This window comes from Pseudochaenichthys georgianus, chromosome 5, assembly GCF_902827115.2.
Source record: "Pseudochaenichthys georgianus chromosome 5, fPseGeo1.2, whole genome shotgun sequence".
Classification (NCBI taxonomy): Eukaryota; Metazoa; Chordata; class Actinopteri; order Perciformes; family Channichthyidae; genus Pseudochaenichthys; species Pseudochaenichthys georgianus.
The window spans coordinates 35,122,306-35,140,994 of NC_047507.1; the positions used below are offsets into that span (position 1 = coordinate 35,122,306).

The following is an 18,689-nucleotide window of genomic DNA, read 5'->3' on the forward strand; positions in this document are numbered from 1 at the left end:
ATTGTTTGATAGCCCTAAAAAAAACACAATACTGTAACATGCAAGTTCAATATGGTTGTTTTAAACCTATTTTTGACAAAGACAAAACGATGTCACTATTACACAATAACATTTGCACAAATGAGAAGATAGAATAAAAGGTATGGTTTGTTACCAGGGGAATGATGAAGCTTTGTGTCAGTTCTAAGAAGTAGCGTCGAAGAATTGCGTTTTGGGCCGCTGAGGGTCTCTTTTGTTGAACACCCTAAAAACAAAAAAACATAATGAATGAAATATGAGGCTGTAATACTCCAGCACTACACAAGATAGGAAAACACTGAAAAGGCCACAAACTCATATTCAGTGTGAGGGATCTGGACAGGAAAAAGGAGGATTACTTTGAACCACCAGATGTTTCACCCTAAAAACTGAATATTGGCCAACAATAGAGGTTAGTGTCCTTGTGTGTTACCTTCTGAAGCTGTTTGATGATGTCTTCATCTCTGTTAAGATATGGCTTATATGCAGTGTACACACCTGCAACACAAAGAGACTGACTGAACTCAACAGCTCCCTCTGGTGGACAGCTGCCTCATAAATGTGATTATTGTGAATGAGTTGCACGCTGTTGAGTTGCTTCACATTCAAAGTGAAATACTTGCACTGAAAAAGACACCAGACTGAGCCTATCAAGCATTTACCGGGTTTAGAGTCCAGGGTTTTGAGGTTCTTCAGTTTCTTGACTTTCATCTGCTTGGCCATCTCTCCTGAGGACCAGAAGGAAAGATCAGACCGGCTGATACCCAACATCTGACTCACAGCTGTACAGTAATAAAACATCAGGTGGATATTTTCAAATCCTTCAGTGAAGTACGCCCTTTAAGAATACTACATTACGAGCAAATGTCCTGCATTCAAAATCGCACCAGAGAAAAAAATATATATATAATATTGCTATCACCTAATTGTTATTATAATAATAATAGATTACATTTATCATAGCGCCTTTCAAGGGACCCAAGGCCGCTTTACATGTTGTGAACAAACAAACAAATGATGATGTTTTTGGATTAATGTTTTCATCTTTGTGAGAATGCATTTCTAGCTGATCCAAGAGGCCTTTTAAACACTTGATTTAGCTTTAACTGTAGGATCAACTTTGTATACACTTTGAACACTTCCCCATTCAGTTTGAAAAGGAACAATTCTTATATAAAACACCAGATTTGGTTGAAGGAATGGAGGAAGAATGAAAGTGCGTCAAGCCAAATGGAGTAAAAAAGGATAATAGATGTAGTGGAGAAGCATACCCACATGGAAAGGGGCTTCTACATTATAAATCCATCCTTTATGGGACTACGGCACATGCGTCAAACTCAAGGCCCGGGGGCCAAATCAGGCCCGTGGTGGATTTAATTTCGGCCCGCAGGATCATTTCTAATTACTATTAGATCCGGCCCGCCGGTATATTGCACGCACACCTTCCCTCCATCCTGAGGGTCTCCTCAGCTCAGAGCCTGAGCCCAAATATTGATGACCTTGCACCCGAGATGAGATGCCAAGTATCTGAACTAGCATCACCGAGCAGCACACTGACTTTAATGGATGTTTCCTTCTGCACTTTTGTTCTTGCGACAGCAGGGCATGTTTGTTTTTCTCTTTGAGGGAAATAGTTTTGTTGAAGCTGTTGTTGGCCTGTGGAGAAATGTAATCATAAGAAATGACTCTGGAAAAGCTGCAGATAGAGCCATGAGAAATGAATGCACCTGATTATTTCATGTTTAATGTTGTTTTATAGGCAATAATTTAAGCTGTGTTGGTTCCAGGTTTAATATGTGCAATAAGTTTTGCAATAAACATTGAACCAGTCCGGCCCTGGACTAGTAGCGATTTTGTTATTTTGGCCCACTGTGTATTTGAGTTTGACACCCTGGGCTAAAGGTTCTGTTGTGGCGGACTGCAATATATTTGAAGAGAAACACCACGTTTGACTGGCAGCAGACTCATCTACCTGCTTGCTTCATGTCTCCGATGCGGATGATGTGCGGCCAGTGCTGCAACGTTTTAGCAAAGAAGGGATTGGTCACTCCCAGAATGACTGACGGCCTGTAGAAACAGAGAGTGAAGATGTAGACCAACTCATATGTATGCACAAATACAGGAACAAGGAGACAGTTTAGTTCCTACAAACTTACATTTTGCAGGGGGTGAGACCAATTATGATTTTAGATCTTTACAGAGTGTTAGTGTTTTCTGTCATTTAAAGTCCAATTGCTGACTGTTGACATATTTGAACAAAGTAACAAACACTGGTTGATTGATCAGTAAAAACATATAAAGCTGACGATGAATGATCTGCTTTAAAGTCAATTGAAGGTAGGGTAGTTCAGCAGATGTCAGATGTATACTGCTGTGCTTGGCTTTACTCACGGAGCCTGCGTCCTCGTGGTGTACTCTTTAAACTCGCTGTCGTGGATGGTGAAGTACGGCCGGAAGTCACTGCTATAACGCAGAGGAGAGATGCAGCTGCAGAGAGAGAGAGAGAGAGAGAGAGAGAGAGAGAGGGGAAGATCTTAATTTTTTTTTTAATAAATATGCAATTTACTTATGCTGCTACTTTCTATACTTTCTTTCTCTACCTTGAAAATGTACTTTTGTAAGGTGTAATTGTGTCATTTTTTTTTACGATTATGTGCATGCCGTTTATTTAATAGTGTTTTTATATTTCTGCTGTTCCAATGTACATTTTCTCTCAGTAGGACGAATAAATAATTCTGATTCTGATATTAGATGTGTCGATTTGAGTCCTTTTACTCCAGTGCGACATGTTAACGCAGATTATGACAGATTCTCTCACCCCAGAGCAGAGTCCTGCACGGGTCTGATTTTCAAGACCCGCTCCCGCCCCGCGACGTGCAATACCGAATCCGCCCCGCTACCCGCACATATTGCCAATTAGTTCCGCAACCCGACCCGACGGCACAAGATCCGCTACCCGACCCCGCATATATATGAGCAGTGAAAACGTGCAATTATTAACGCACGCAGTTGCATATTTGTCTCAAAAAGGCGTGGGATGTTGGTCATTTCCTCATCTAGGATGACACCAAAAGCCTTAGACGTTGGATTTCCCTCTTGAGGGAGTGTTATTGAAAAGGCTGTATTCTCCGCTAGAGAGCTTTCACCTCTATGGGATTAGTTTTGTATCATAAAGATAAAGCAACACTTTCTCAGAATAAAGCAAAACTATGAGTTTAAAAGAAGAAAAAAACTGAGTCAAACAAAATAAAATAAATTTCAAAGATAAAACTATAAGTTGCAAACGAATCATTTGTGTAATCATGTGAACTATAAGTATTTTTTCTTTGTTTTAATATAGGTTTTTGTTTTCAGTTCTTGTTTCTTCTTTCACCATGATCCAGGCCCGGTTCTACGGGGGTGCATTGCACCCTCAGTTGAGTCGTTATGCACCCTCATTTGAAAAATGAAAAGTGAAAAAAATAAAATAAATGAAAAGTGAAAAATATTTCATATATAATACAAATAATAGTAATAAGATTTTTTTTGGATTTTTAAAACAACATTTTATTTGCATTTGTTTTAAACATACACCCACCCTGCAAAAGAGTCGGAACAAAACTAATACATTACACAATCAAATAAATAAATAAACAGATTTTCATGACTACCAAGTAAATATCATTTGAAAACCCCATTTGAAAGCGTTTTACCCATTTAAAAACATCCTCTTTTACACACTTTAAAAACAAAAACTACACCTATCCTTTAAAACTTCAATATTAGAGGCATTCTCCCCCAGCGAGCACAGAACCCGCCCAACAGCCCACACATCCAGAACCCCCTGCAGATGATTGATCAGCGTATAGTACGCATGCTCCACCCTCAGACGCGCTGCCACAAGCCCCCTCAGACAGAGCACTGCATCCGTCCATCCAACTCCAGCAACTTGGTTCTTCCTACTTTTCCAGATTGCTAATTTTGCATTAGCAAACAAGAAATTCATCAACAGTAGGGTTTCCTTCTTTTTCAGGATGTATTTGGGGCCATGGACAAAAAGTGGTATGGAGAAACCCCCCCGAACCCTTCCACCCACCCCTGTAACAATTTTTTAAGACCAGCCAATCGGGGACAGGACACGACTAAATGCTCCAATGTTTCTGCCATAAAACAGAACGGACAGCCTCCCCTTGTGCCTGGGTCAAAATGAGCTCTGTATTTGTTAGTGGCTATTGCACCGTGTATAATTCTCCATTGGATGTCAGCCATCCTTTTCTCAACCGGAGATTTATACAGGATCCGCCAGCTGCCCTGAGGGGAAAAGCCCAAGCCAAACACATCCGTCCACCTCGACTCTTCGACGCCTGCGAGCGAGCTGAGGTTTAGCACCTTTACACAGCTAAGGTATAGCTTCTTCCCATTGCAGGAGGTGAACTTTGCAGGTGTTAGAGTCCCCAGTGATAGCAGGAGACCCTCCTCCTCTCTCCATTCCCCCACCGCAGGACCCACACTCAAGGCAGGACAAACATAATCATGTCCCTTTCTCCACTGGTCAGCCAGATCTGCATCCAGAGCAAAAGTCCGGTGGGATGGCGACAGCGACTGCCACACCTCATCTACCAAGTTCTCCAGAACTCGGGTTGATCGAATGCCCGTCACCTCAGCCAGTTTTTCCATGGAGACCCCCGTCAAATGGCCAAGTTTTACCACTCCCGCTTCAATGAACGCATTTTTTAGGGTGGCCGAAGAGAAAAGGGTTCCAGAAACAAAACCAGTGTCAAACAGTGGCTCCTCAAACAGCCACATCCCAGGCCGGGGGTCGGGTGGTCTGGTAAAACTCAGAATCTTCCAGGCATTGATGACTGTGACGAAGATGGCTTCGTCACTGTGGACTGACGGCTCCGGGCTTTGTATATTGCACATGTGTTTTTATTTTGAAAAGTGTTCCCTTTCCCCATGTCTGTTGCTGTTGATTGTGTGCACCTGGTGTCCTGTGTTGTCTCCTCCCCCCTCACCTGTGTCTTGTTGGGTTAATTAGTGTCTGTGTATTTAGGCTCTGGCTGAAGTCGAATAGTCCATTTAGCTTAGGAACCTTCCTAAAGGAGTGAAATGACCCGGAAGTCCCTCAGTGGCAGCCATGATAAGTGCCGTTCGAATTCTCTAGAATGATGAGAGTGAAAGGAAAGGAGGTTTCAAACTTCCTTTATAGCCTCCTTTAGCTTAGGAACCACTGGACCTCCCTAACTGACAGGAGAAGCGAAAATGCTGCCCCACAATGCCTTGCAGCCGCAGCATTTGCCGTCACTCAACAGTCGGCCGTTCACGGAAACAACCGATTATGACCGAGAAATGATATCATGAAAGTTACGGTGCTTATTAAGCTTTTTAAAACATAGGTGGTAAGTTGCCAAAGTGCTTTGTTTTGAACGTTCATCAGTATTATAATCAAAGAGAGAAATATGAACGTTAGTTTTTACTGAAATGATCAAATAAAGTCAACATTTCAGTCTTCACTGAGCTGTGTGGGGTTTGTTCAACTTTTAAAAGATGTTTGAATGGTGATATACACAGTGATAGATGTTAAGGACTAACGTTTATAATAAATACATCTGTATTGATTTTAAGATCTTTAGTTCAGACAATCATACGTATTGGGATCATTGGTATTAATGTGGACCGGAGGGAGAGGGTGACGAGCATAAGTTTCACTTTCCTTTTTTATTTCAATTCCAACTTTGGTCCTGAAGAATATGTTTCTCTGTTGTCCACGTTCATAAAGCAAAGCAGCAGCATCAGAGCACGGTGCAGAGTCTCTAGATGAGTTTACAGTCGTCCCTCGTTCTTATTAAACATCCATGTTGTAGTCCGCTGTATAGAAAACTGTGGTTTCCATAGTTTCCCCACAGCAGCAGACGCACACAATGACGTCCGCGGATGCATCATAAACACGTCGGATAGTGAAAGTGCATTCGGATTCTCTAAAGTGCCACAGTCTCTTCTCCCAAGTCCTTTTTAATTCTCCTATCCACTATCCCTTAACCCCGTGACGTTTCACTCAGAGGTCAAGGAATAGACGATAGGGTTAGAATTTAGGAGCTGATTTTTAAACTATCCGACTGCAGCCTCTGTTTTCCCTGTCAGTGGGCAGGTAGTGTGTGAGAGATACTGGTGGCTGTGCTCACTTGAACAGCAGATTGAGGCTGTGTCAGGTTGTGAGTAATAAATGCCCACACCGGGTTGTATTTTGGACGTTCTGACTCTGCCTCCTTGCTTGGTCGGGCCGCTCAACGGTCAGCTTCACAATGACTGAGCAGTAAAAAGGTGTAAGTCCAGTTATCTTGTACGCAGGGGCCTTCAGCAGAAACAGGTGTTTATCAAAACCAAAGCCCCCCGCCCTCCAGAGCAACAGCCGAGCCATAGCCAGCCAGCAGGGAGAGGCACCATACAGCAGTCTGTGCCAAAGAGACGAGGCAACCAGATTGTTGGCTACAAGAACTCTTCCCCTGTAGGACAGCTGGGGTAGCAGCCATTTCCATTTGGCTAATTTTGCTTGCACTTTTCCCAGCAATCCCTCCCAGCTCTGTGCCACCATGTCCTCAGACCCCAACCAAACTCCCAGGACCTTTAAACCCTTGTTTCCCCAGCTAAGGTTACCAGGAAGACTGGGCCTATTTTCTAGACTCCACTGACCTACCAAAACTGCCTCACTCTTCTCCCAATTAACTTTGGCTGAAGCAGCCTTCCTGTACAAAGCTAGACTGTCCTGGAGCTCCTGGATTTCTCGCTGACCCTGGACAAAAACACTGACATCATCAGCATAAGCTGATACAATCACCGGGGGGGCCTGAGCTGACTCTGGCAGACACAGGCCCCTCAGCCGGTTTCTAAGTCTGCACAAAAGCAGCTCGATGGCAATACTATATAATAGGCCTGAGATAGGGCAGCCCTGCCTGATCCCCCTGTTGAGAGCTTCATAGTATGTTGAATACTTAAAACGAAAGTTAGTTATAATAAAATATAATCAATTATATTCTTGTGTAACCCACAATGAAAATGCTTCATATTTTAGGTTTTTCTATATTTACAGCATAAACAAAACAAAGTGGTTTGTTTAGTTGAGTGTAAGGCCTATAATGATTTATGCCCTACTCTCTTATCAGAGAGTGGGCAGGTTCTTTCCTCTCCTCTCACAGCAGGGAGGGGGGCTCCGGACTTAAGCAGAAACACATTGAGGCCTCAAAAAGGTGGTTATATCAGAGCCATAGAATATGTCTAGTCATGTTTTGTTTTACACAAACTTGGGAAGGTGTGTCTTATGCCAGAGCCAATAGAATATGTTGGTTGGGTATAGAGGAGGTGTTTGTGGGTTTTCTATCCGGTATTTTTGAGATATAAAGACTGGCTTTTTTGGATTTCGAGGGGAAGAGAGGGGGAAACCCCTGGTATACTCTCTCCTGGTAAGCTCTGTCCTTCAGAGCTGGGTTAATAGCTCTCGGTAAGGTTCTCTCAAACTTGGTAAATATCTCTTGATTTTCTTCATTGAAAGCTGAGTGAATTTCTTGGTTGAATGTTTTTGAATGTTAGTACCCGCCATCTGTGACGGAAAGAAGCGTTTGAGTATTAGTACCCGCCTCCGTGAGGACCTTCCTCCGAATTCATGCGGATAGGTATGGGTTTTTGAATGTTAGTACCCGCCGACTGTGACGGAAAATAAAAAGGTATGGAATCGATGTGAATTGATTTGGTGAATGAAAAGTTGAATGTGCTTTTTATTATCACCGGTCTTTTTATGAGGAAATGCCTCTAAATTCTATCGGGAGATTTTAAATGTCACAACTGAATTGGGCAGTTGAAGTGAAACATTTTGGTAATAAATGTAAGACTGTGAATTAAAGTTTCATATTTGAACATGATCACAGCATCATTTTTTGTTTAGTATGATTATAATGTTGTAAAGAGAGAAGGTAAAAACCCTGTATTAGTTTGGACCTATTTTTCTTCAAATAAACTGATCCCACCTTTTGGACTGGGACAACTTAAAGGACACCTGTGCTCTCCTCTCCTGCTTCAAAGGTAAGATTGCACCCTGCCACACACACGTAGGTAGGAACACACCTCATTTACGGATACCAAAATCCTTCGGGATCGCTTAAACAGATTAAAAAGAGTTGTCTGAATTGAAACAGCAGTTAATTGAACCTGGTTCTTCAGGAGTTAATAGAGGTGAGATCTTGCTGACTTGGTGGATCTGAGCCAAGCAGTAAACTTACATAGACTCAATAACTTCGGTCAGGTCAATTAGTAGGTCAGAGTAATTTACCGGAATAAATTATCAGGACCTCACCTACACTCTAAACACCCCTTTTAGCTGGTACAGGTCTGCTCAGCCCTCCCCACCTTCACAACACATCATGCATCACTGTACAAACACTTCACCCAGGACAAAAAATGCTCCCCAACACCAAAAGCCTGCAATGTGGCAGCCAGAAACGTGTGATCCACACGATCAAACGCCTTCTCCTGGTCAATAGAAATAATACCAACATTTATATTATACAGTTTGCAAACATCAAAAGTGTCTCTCATCAAAAACAAATGGTCCACAATTGATCTGCCAGGGATGCAATATGTCTGATCAGTACAGATAAGAAGTTCGATAAAAACACTTCAGTCTGTTAGCTAAGACCTTTGACAGTATCTTATACTGTCAAAGGTTACGATACTGTGGCTCTCTGTACATAAGAGAGCCACAGGTCTCCAGTTCTTCAGCAGGGTTAGATCTCCTTTCTTAGGCAACAGTGAAATCACTGCACGCCTACAGGAAGCTGGGAGAGTCCCTTTCCCAAAGGACTCCATCAATACTTCTAGCAAGTCATGTCCCAGACAGAATACTCCAGAAATGTTTAAAAAAGTCTGCAGGTAAACCGTCTAAGCCGGGAGCCTTGCCGGAGGCCATCTGTGTCAACGCAGAGGTCAGTTCCTCCAGCGTACTGTCAGAGCCCAGGGTGTCACTTTCGGCTGGACTCAGCTGTGGAAGACCCTGAAGAAGTTCATCAGCAGCTTCCACGTCACAACCTTCGGCTTTCAACAGGTCCGTGTAGAACAGGGGTGGGGAACCTCCGGCCCCCGGGCCGTATACGGCCCGCGAGACCATTTGGTTTGGCCCTCGAGGTAATTTATAAACACACGCAAAAAAGAAAAAAAGTAAAGAAATCTAGACCGCAAAATAATTAAACAAGCAAGTGCCTTTTTTTCCTGGCAACGGTCATGGTCCTTGAACACAACACGAGCCTAACGTGTCATCACATGGTATATGTCTCGTCTGACAGGGGTGCAGTGCTGACGGAGAGCACCAGAACGCCGCTCCGGGACTTAAAAAAATTGCAGTACCCATACATTCGTACACATGCTGCAGTTTTTGTGTGTCTGTGTCTTTAGTTGAAAGCCCAGTGGCGATCTGTTCATCTGTCATACTGATCATACAATCAATAACTTTGTTATTATTAGCATCTGGTTAGCTAGCTATGCTAACGAATATAAGAAGCTTTTTCTCCAACCAGTGAGGTAAAGGCACATCTTTATATGATCAGTATAGTTCTAAAAAAACAAGAGAATAAAGTAAACAGGTATAAAATACTATATGACAGTAAAAAAAAGTTGTTATTAATAAACAAGAATATAGTTTGAAACGGGAGTGATTTGTAAAATATCCATAAAGAAAAAGTAAATCTGCTTACAGTTCTGTTTCATAGGGATGTTGAGAGATGTTTCCATAGATCTCTTCATTTTGCTCTCAAAGTGCACCAGATTGATGCTTTCAACTTCAATATTTAAAATATATATTTTGTAACCTCCTCTAGGACCTAACCTAGAAGAGGTTAGGTCCCCCCCCCACTTAAATCATGTCCATGGATAGGAAACTAAATACATTTGCACACATCTTGTGTCCATATCTTTCTGTTTGGTGGTCATGCCACAACCGTGCACGTGAATGCATGCGCGAGTCATGGCAAGATATCTGGATTAAGAGGTTGCTTTTTCTTTGCACAGCATGAAAGAAAGGCCAAATGAATGTGCTGTGATTTTTAAGCAGAGGTCAATAATTTGTACGGCCCTCGGAGGATGTTGAAAAAATTGAAATGGCCCTTGAGAGGAAAAAGGTTCCCCACCCCTGGTGTAGAAGGACACTGCATGCCTACTCATCTCAGCAGGTTCAGAGGTTACCTGTGCATCGGGGAGACGCAGACATACCATCTGCTTCCTTTGGCCCACAGCCCTCTCCAGGTTGAAGAAAAAGGTGGTTGGTGCATCAATGTCTCATGGAAGTGAAACGGGCTCTGATCAGAGCTCATGGCCTTCTCCTGAAGAAAACAGTTAAGCTGTTGTTGTTTTAGGAGGGACTGTTCTATATTTCGAGCAGACAGACTCTCTAACTCTCTGACCTCCCTCTCTAACGGCTCTATAGCTCTCCTAATGTTTGTAGTGGAGTAGGCTGTATACTGTTGGCAGAACACTCTAATCTGAGCCTTTCCTACCTCCCACCACTGACTCAGGGAGGGAAAAGACTCTTTCTTTGATTTCCAGTTGATCCAAAATAATTGAAAATTCTCACAAAAAGTCAAATCTTATAAAATGTTAACATTAAACTGCCAGAACGATCTCGGCTTCTCTGTGTTGGATAAAACCAAATCTAAAGAAACTAGCTGATGGTCTGTGAAACCAACAGGTTGGATGTGACAGTTCACTGCACGAGTAATACAAGAAGCAGACATGTAAAATCTGTCTAGCCTGGCTGCACTGACGCCCCCATCTAGCATTCTCATCCAGGTGTATTGTTTAACAGAGGGGTGTTTCATCCTCCACACATCCACTAAGTCAGCCTCTCTTATCACATGTGACAGTAAAAGGGACGACTGAGGATGCGGCTCCCGTCCTATTCTGTCTAAAGTGACATTGGTGCAAGCGTTCCAGTCCCCCCCCCAAGTAGAACACACTCCCCCTTGTACACTAGTGTCTAGCTCGTCTTTTAATAACTGAAACACAGATACACGTGCAGGGCCCTGATTGGGTGCATACACATTAGTAAAAGTGAAAAAGAACTCCAACAGTTCCACTTTCACCATCAAGGCTCTACCTGCCACTATCTCTGTGCTGGATACAATCTTAACATTTAGAGAGGGGGAGAGAAAAACAGCTACTCCAGCACTGAGGTTTGCGCCATGACTGAGTACATACTGACCCCCCCACCACATTCCCCAGTCCGTCTCATTCAGGCTATCACTGTGCGTTTCCTGCAGAAATATCACATCTAATTTTTTCTGATTAAAGACCTCTAACACTAAAGCTCTTTTCTGTGCACTTCTACCCCCGTTAATGTTTAAAGAAGCAACCCTGAAAGCTGCATTAGAGGAAGGAGATAGAGAAAAAGAACAGACAGGTACACACAGCAGAGAGGAGACACCCAGTGTTGCATGATCATGTTGAAATTATTTAGACCTTTTCAGTTTCCCCCCTTTTTTGCTTCCTTTCGGAACTTTTCTCATATTAGTGACATGCTTCCTGAGACGATAGCGTTTCTTTTCATCCAGCAGGTCTAACCCTACAACTTTCTGAACAGTGCTCACTGTATGAAGAAACTTGTTAGTGTCAGGGAAAAAGTCTCTCACTTCCACTGCCTTGCCAAAGGACTTGCCCCAACCCTGGACATTTTCAAAAAAGCCCTCAAAACGCACCTTTTTACCAAGGCTTTCCCCACTGTATAGTTAGTTTAATAGGTTTATTTTTACACTACTTCCCCCCCCACCCCCTTAACCTGTCTGCCTTTTTTTGAAAAAGATGCCATCTTCTGCTAAGCATGTAGACATTTCAGTTCAAGTAACTCGCATTCACCACAACTGTACCAGAGTACCAAACGCTGTCTCCTGGTACACATCTGAGTAACTCACTCACAAAAAATGAAATACTATACGACAGTAAAACAAGAGGGGAGTGATTTGTAAAATATCCATAAAGAAAAAGTAAATTTCTGTTTCATATGGGTGTTGAGAGATGTATCCATAGATCTCTTCGAGTTGCTCTCAAAGTGCACCAGATTGATGCTTTTAACTTCAATATTTTAAAATCGGGGAGCATGACCCCGGACCCCCTAGAGGAGGTGAGGACCCCCCTAGAGGGTGTTAGGTCCACTCCCCACTTATAAAAATAGCACTTTACCACTGCACCCTCTCTAATCTCAGATGCACCCTCAGTCATTTTGTTCTGGAACCGGAATGATCAGACTTTTGCTCTCACTGCAGCACTCATTTGCGATCCTTCACTTTTTGTTTGAGATTCTGACACAAACGTCCCAGGTGGGCGGGACTTTCAGGGGTGCGTCCCCATTGGCTACTCAGTTTTTGAGTGACAGCCCAGTCCTCCAGCGATTGTACAGTGCAAGCAGCGGTGCGTTGCGGTAGCTGAGAGTGGATAGAACACCCCCAGAAGAACCAGCATTTCAATTATTATAATACTACAAGTGAAAATATATGCAAGTATTGATCATTTGTGTTGTTTGTGCTATACGGTCTGTTTCTTTATTGTGGTAAGTGAGAAGGAAAGCTGTGCTATGAAAGTTAGCTTTTGCTACCTTTAGATCCATAACAATGCAAGCTAAGTAGCCTAACAGTTAGCTACATAGCTAGCAGTGAGTGAGCGTTCAGACACCAGCGCACACACTCAAACAGACTCGTGTGCCTGACTCTACCAACAGGCTTTCATGATTCTGTTTAGATATGCAAGTATAAGACATGATAGCTTATTTTATTAACACGCTCATTTGATATGGAAATCAATGGAGGCTGAGTTAACTTTGTAGGAAAACCTACCGTCCCTGAGCTGTTTATTTGTTAACTGGCTCAGTGTCATTTCATTTGACCAAATGTCTTTACATATACATTTAATAGATTGTATTATTATCCACCTTTTTGTTTTATGTCCTTTTATTTAAAACATTCTTTGAGACTTCATCTTCTGGTTCAAATTTCAATAAATGTAATTTGTACAGTGTTGGGACTAACGCGTTACAAGTAACGCGTTACTGTAACGCCGTTATTTTTGGCAGTAACTAGTACTCTAACGCATTACTTTTTAAATTCAGTAACTCAGTTACCGTTACTACATGGTGCGTTACTCCGTTAGTTTTTTTTATATAGTCAACAGCCAGGTGAACAGAGATGAGAACTGTACTTAAGTACAGTACTTGAGTAAATGTACTTAGATACTTCCTGTGTCACATGCGGAGACGCGCTGTGGGCGTGTTTGTGTTGTTTACTAACAAGACTGTCATGGCGGCAGCGGCGGAGCTTAAGTCTAGTTTCTCCACCTGGAGATATTCTCACTATTTCACTTTTGTCGAGCACAAAGAAAAGAACGTTTTAGTTCAATGTAAGTTGTGTCCTGGCGGGTCAAAGAGCCTATCTACTGCCCAAACCAGTCATTCAAATCTCTTAAAACATCTGCAGAAACAACATGCTGGGACGAAGCTAGTAGCTAAGACCACAGAGACTCAGCCGACGCCACTCCACCTGCACCTAAGCAACAGCGGCTGGATTTTAACCAAGGGACTGCTAGCCAGGGGAAAGTCGATAAAGCCATTGCACGGTATGTTGTAGAACACATGCAGGCTATTGCTACAGTGGAGTCACCCGCTTTCAGGGAGCTAGTTAGCATGATAGCATGTCCGGGCGGCACACGGCATATGAAACGGAACACTTTTTCCAACTACCTGGAGAAAGAATATACAAAAATGTAAAGCCAGCAAATATCGATGCAATCCAGATTGCATATAATGCATGTCAAGTTGATCAACAGATTGTATTATTTTCCAATGCAATAACAGTACTGAAATGAAGGCTATAAGGGCATTAATATAATGGGAGCCCTTTTTTAAGTAACTAAAACGTTACTTTTCACAGTAACGCATTACTTTTTGGTGTAAGTAATCAGTAAAGTAACTGAGTTACTTTTGAAATGAAGTAACTAGTAATGGTAACTAGTTACTGGTTTTCAGTAACTAGCACAACACTGAATTTGTATAATCACTCTTTTGTCTTTATTCTACATGAAAATGTTAGAGATGCCATTCAAATCTGTTGATTATTCATATCTTCCTCAGGCTAGGAATAGTAAATCGAATTTTTACATTTTTCTCACAGGATATAGAATGAGACAAGACCGGTTTTATCCATTGTGTATGAATGCTTCAGCTCTTCAGACCAACATAGTAAGATGTGAGCTGGTATGCAGCCTAGGTCTGGTCTGTTTAATAAAGCAAATCTGCCACTTTTATATTGTAGAATTTGTTAGATTAAAGCAGTCTTTAATTGTTTGTCCTAAACATAGCAATATATGCTTTTGAAATGTAACATGTAAAAATAACTGTAAACAGTTTATATTGTGTATCACCTTTAGCTTGAAAATACATAGATGTGTTTTTTTAATCTATAAAATAAATAAATAGACAGACACTTTATCAATCCCAAATTGGAAAATTATTTAACAGCAGCAGTGTATTCTGGTATTATAATATTTAAAGTTGGAATAAAGTATGAACTACACATCACAAGTATAATGCACAGCAATCCATAAGATAAGTCCGATATGTTCATGAAACTCCCCAGGAGACACCGACACTAACGTGGCCGAGTGGACTCCGGAGTTTGCTGCATGAGTTGCACTGTACAATCGCTGGAGGACTGGGCTGTCACTCAAAAACTGAGTAGCCAATGGGGACACACCCCTGAAACAAATGTTTGTGTCAAAATCGAAAACAAAAAATGAGGGAGCGCAAACGAGAAGAGCTGCAGCGAGAGCAAAAGTCTGATCATTGAGAAAGAAGAAACGCGGGTACCCGACCCGATGCAGGACTCTGCCACAGAGTCACAAAAGTAAATATTGGACATCTTTTTTTTGACAAGCCACATATCTTTCCAACATTTTGACACGAAATGGCCTTTTCAGACAAATAATGCCACTGCCCCATTTGTCTTGTTAGCAACACAACCCTTTAAAGAGAACGTTGGTAGGGGCAGAGATCCAGAAAACATATTCCATTGAATTCATTATAACCTCAAATGTGCTGTTAAATGCAGAGCATCTATATCTGCTCGCACTATGACCTGCCTGTAAACTCGGCTGACTCACCTGACCAATGCGAGCACGGTATCCGACGACTCCGCAGGCGACGGCGCCATGACAACAAGGGCCTCCCCCAGCAACACCAACTCCCACAGCATCTGTATGTGGAAGAAGACCGGGTAGAAACATCTGGAGAGAGAGAGATTTAGAGTGTGTTAAACAAAGCTTCCTTTTAGATTACTGCAGAATATAAGCTCTGAGGAAAACACACGTTCATCACACCTTATACACGTTTTGTAACTAACAGCTATAAACAATTACCACGGCCATATGACCTCACATCTCCACCACTAAGCTAAAGCGGACTTGTATTCAGTGTAATGACGTTTAGTAGACTCATTCATCCATTTCTTAGCAATCGCTGTCTTGTAGACACTAAGAAGCTTCAGAAACTCACCAGTGTGCTATTTACTATAATATTTGATATTTCACTTTTTGCATTTCACTATTTCTGCATACATGCATCTATTTGTCTAATTAGATTCCAGGAGTGGGATTTTTTCTTTAGACTTACATTTTTTTAATGATGATATCGTAAAATATTACAATAGAGATTTGCGATTCGATTTAAAAACCTCAATAGAAGCTTTGAATGTAAAAAAAATGACATTCACTACAGGCTTAATCACAAGCATATGTATGGTTGATAAACAGAGTGACTCACCTGAAGAGGTCGACCTCATGGATGGTTGGGAGCACGATGGACACCTGACTGTCACTCTGAAAACACAGACGCACTCTCTGTCAGTGGAAATAATCATGTGTTCAATTAATGTGTACACATTTCATGCTGAAAGTAATACCCAACAAAATACATGTGTTGAACGTGTGTGTGTGTGTGTGTGTGTGTGTGTGTGTGTGTGTGTGTGTGTGTGTGTGTGTGTGTGTGTGTGTGTGTGTGTGTGTGATCGATCACCTGGGCGGACTGGACCAACTGGGATGTTCCTGGTTTGTCGTAAGAGGTCGGGATGCGAACCTGCGGCAAAACACAGATTCAGTGTTAGTTTGAACAATTATCATCCATTTTAACTCTTTCATATTAACAATATCGACTGCTTGTGGTTTATTTATTTTTTTTGTTGGACACTCAAAATGTTAATTTCTATTGTCATGTCAACAACAATTACTGTGAAGTAGTCGCCAAATCATCTTATAGAATATACAAATATATAAGAATATAAAATATCTTTAGTGGAAACATTTTTTTTTTGAATTTTCTAAAACGTAAAAATGTATATCAACTACACCCATGCTGACCTCCCAAACTCAGGTGTTACTCACCTATGAATAATAGCTGCTAATGGAAGGTGCTGCACCGCCTGCGCCTTACCTGCTGTGAGCAGTCACACGGGGTGTTTCTCAATGTCGAGGAAGGCTGCTCCAGAGCCACTATTTCAAGCATACTACGCCATTGAGTGCCGCCGAAGGACTGTTCCAATGTCCAGCATACTTGGAAATCTACCGAGCCTGGCGTACTTCGTTTGGAGAAATTTCGAGGCTGCACATGTGTAGACTCCGCGGTCTTAAAATCCCCACAATGCTTTGCGCACGGAAATGTTCCCCTAATCTGTGGCGGAAGATGTAAGGCGGGGGCTCTCATATGACACACACCTGCACACTTGCTCGCCTGTTCCACTCTTTGTTTTCCGAATGCCAGGAAGTATTCTTGCCTCGGTTCTGAAGCAAGTGACTCGGAAGCAGAGGTCGCGTTAACCGAATATTTTCCGTCAATGACCGATTTTTTCTAACAATGACGGAAAAATCTGAAAGCAGTCAGTCATTTTGACGGATTAGACGGAACAGCGCCAAAATGCCCACCAGCGGCCCACATTATATTGCATCCTTAGTGGCCAGGTCGACTGAGGGCGATCTACTGTACTCTACTGTAGTCTGTAACTATTAGTCATTCACACCCTGTCCAGTTGGTGGCGAGTGTGTGTATTAAGTAGCTATTGTCTAGTCTTGCTTTTGACCTCGTTGATTACCTCGTTGTTTAACCGGCTTTAGCAATCGCAAAATGTCTCGGCAGCTGATCATCCGAAGCTTTTTTAATAAGCCCAGTAGTTGTGATGGTGTGGATAAACGAGGTGAAAAGAGGGATTGATGCGGTGGAGGATGAAGGACAAGCCAGTAAGACTAAAACTGACAGCGTTCAGCCAGCGGCAGAGGGGCAAGCAAGTGGCAAGGAGTTCAAGCGGGAGTACCGGGTTCAGTGGGAGCAAGAGTTTAAGTGGCTGAGGAGGGAAGATGGCAAAATGTTCTGCGACATCTGTAGAGAAGCTAAGACGAGTAACGGATTTGTCCGAGGGTGCATGGCGATGCAGAAATCAGCGTTCAGGCTACAGCAGGTCAATTGAGTTGTTCTTGTAAATGTTTTGTTCATATTTTGATTGTAATTGTCTCGTTTAAAACGATGGCATTGTTCATATTTGCCTGTTTGGGCACAATGGTCGTGGTGTTTTTAGCGGCCTCAGCCCCGCTCTGCTGTCAGTGCAGGAACAAATAAATCATTCATGTTCGTGTTGACATGAAAAGTGACCACACGGTCGGTGTCTCGTCTTTTTTTCCTCCATGCCGTTAAAAGTTCTGTATGAATCATTAAAACATGAATGAATGAGCATTTGCTGCTCAGTACCCAAACATAAATATTAAATAGGTCTCATCTCATCATTAAAAATAAAATGACGGATAATAATGGATTATGACGGAAATGTTACGATCCTGTCCGTCAACATGACGGACAACGAAAAAGTCTAACGCAACCACTGCTCGGAAGACATGTGCTACCAAGCAAGCGTACTCGACATTGAGAAACACCCACTGACTCACCTCCACCTGTTGAGTGAGTGAGTGAGTGAGTGAGTGAGTGAGTGAGTGAGTGAGTGAGTGAGTGAGTGAGTGAGTGAGTGAGTGAGTGAGTGAGTGAGTGTGTGTGTGTGTGTGTACCTTGATGACCACGCCCATAATCGGAAGTGTGAGTATTCTTCCGGGATGGGGTGTTGGCCAGCGGTCCATGTCGTTACAAGCTGTCAATCAATACACAAAGAACAGCCATCTGAATCAGAATACACTCGAAACATTAATCTGCTTTACTAAAAGTAAAACAAGGTTAATATACTCTCTGTTTATTAGGTACACTTAGCTTAAAGTAATGCAGTTTAGATTTAGTTTAAAAATAGTTAAGTGAGTTTTCTGCATCACTTCTTAAGAGTTTAGTTACAAAGAAAGTTGCATGGAGAAAAATGAGATGATGTTTAATTGCGCTTGCTGCTTTGAAACCTGATTTTCCCTTTTAGGGATTATTAAAATATTGAGTTTATCTTGTTTAAAACATTAAGGCAGAGACAGACAAGCAGACTGACCAGCCTCCAGACAAGGTTCCTGTTTCTCAAAGTATTCTGGAGCCATGATCTTCAGCAGCGAGTGGAAGAAGGTGACGTAGGGCAGCTTACTGATCAGGACCAGAGACTGGAGGAGGGGAAAACAACACGTATGTCATGAAATGGATATAGTAGGTA

The 18,689-nt window shown here is 42.2% G+C and overlaps 1 protein-coding gene across 1 annotated transcript in view; it reads right to left on the bottom strand.

Moving 5' to 3' along the window:
• The window catches only part of dennd6aa (DENN/MADD domain containing 6Aa), a 30,979-nt gene that overhangs the window by 4,836 nt on the left and 7,454 nt on the right, over positions 1-18,689 (bottom strand). Inside the window, exons 6-15 of the mRNA XM_034084144.2 lie at positions 18,534-18,639; positions 18,118-18,197; positions 16,088-16,147; positions 15,836-15,891; positions 15,178-15,300; positions 2,410-2,505; positions 1,991-2,085; positions 681-746; positions 452-516; positions 155-244 (exon numbers count right to left, since the gene is read on the bottom strand). Coding sequence (XP_033940035.1) covers positions 155-244; positions 452-516; positions 681-746; positions 1,991-2,085; positions 2,410-2,505; positions 15,178-15,300; positions 15,836-15,891; positions 16,088-16,147; positions 18,118-18,197; positions 18,534-18,639 — 837 coding nt within the window. The remainder of the gene's footprint in view (positions 1-154; positions 245-451; positions 517-680; positions 747-1,990; positions 2,086-2,409; positions 2,506-15,177; positions 15,301-15,835; positions 15,892-16,087; positions 16,148-18,117; positions 18,198-18,533; positions 18,640-18,689) is intronic.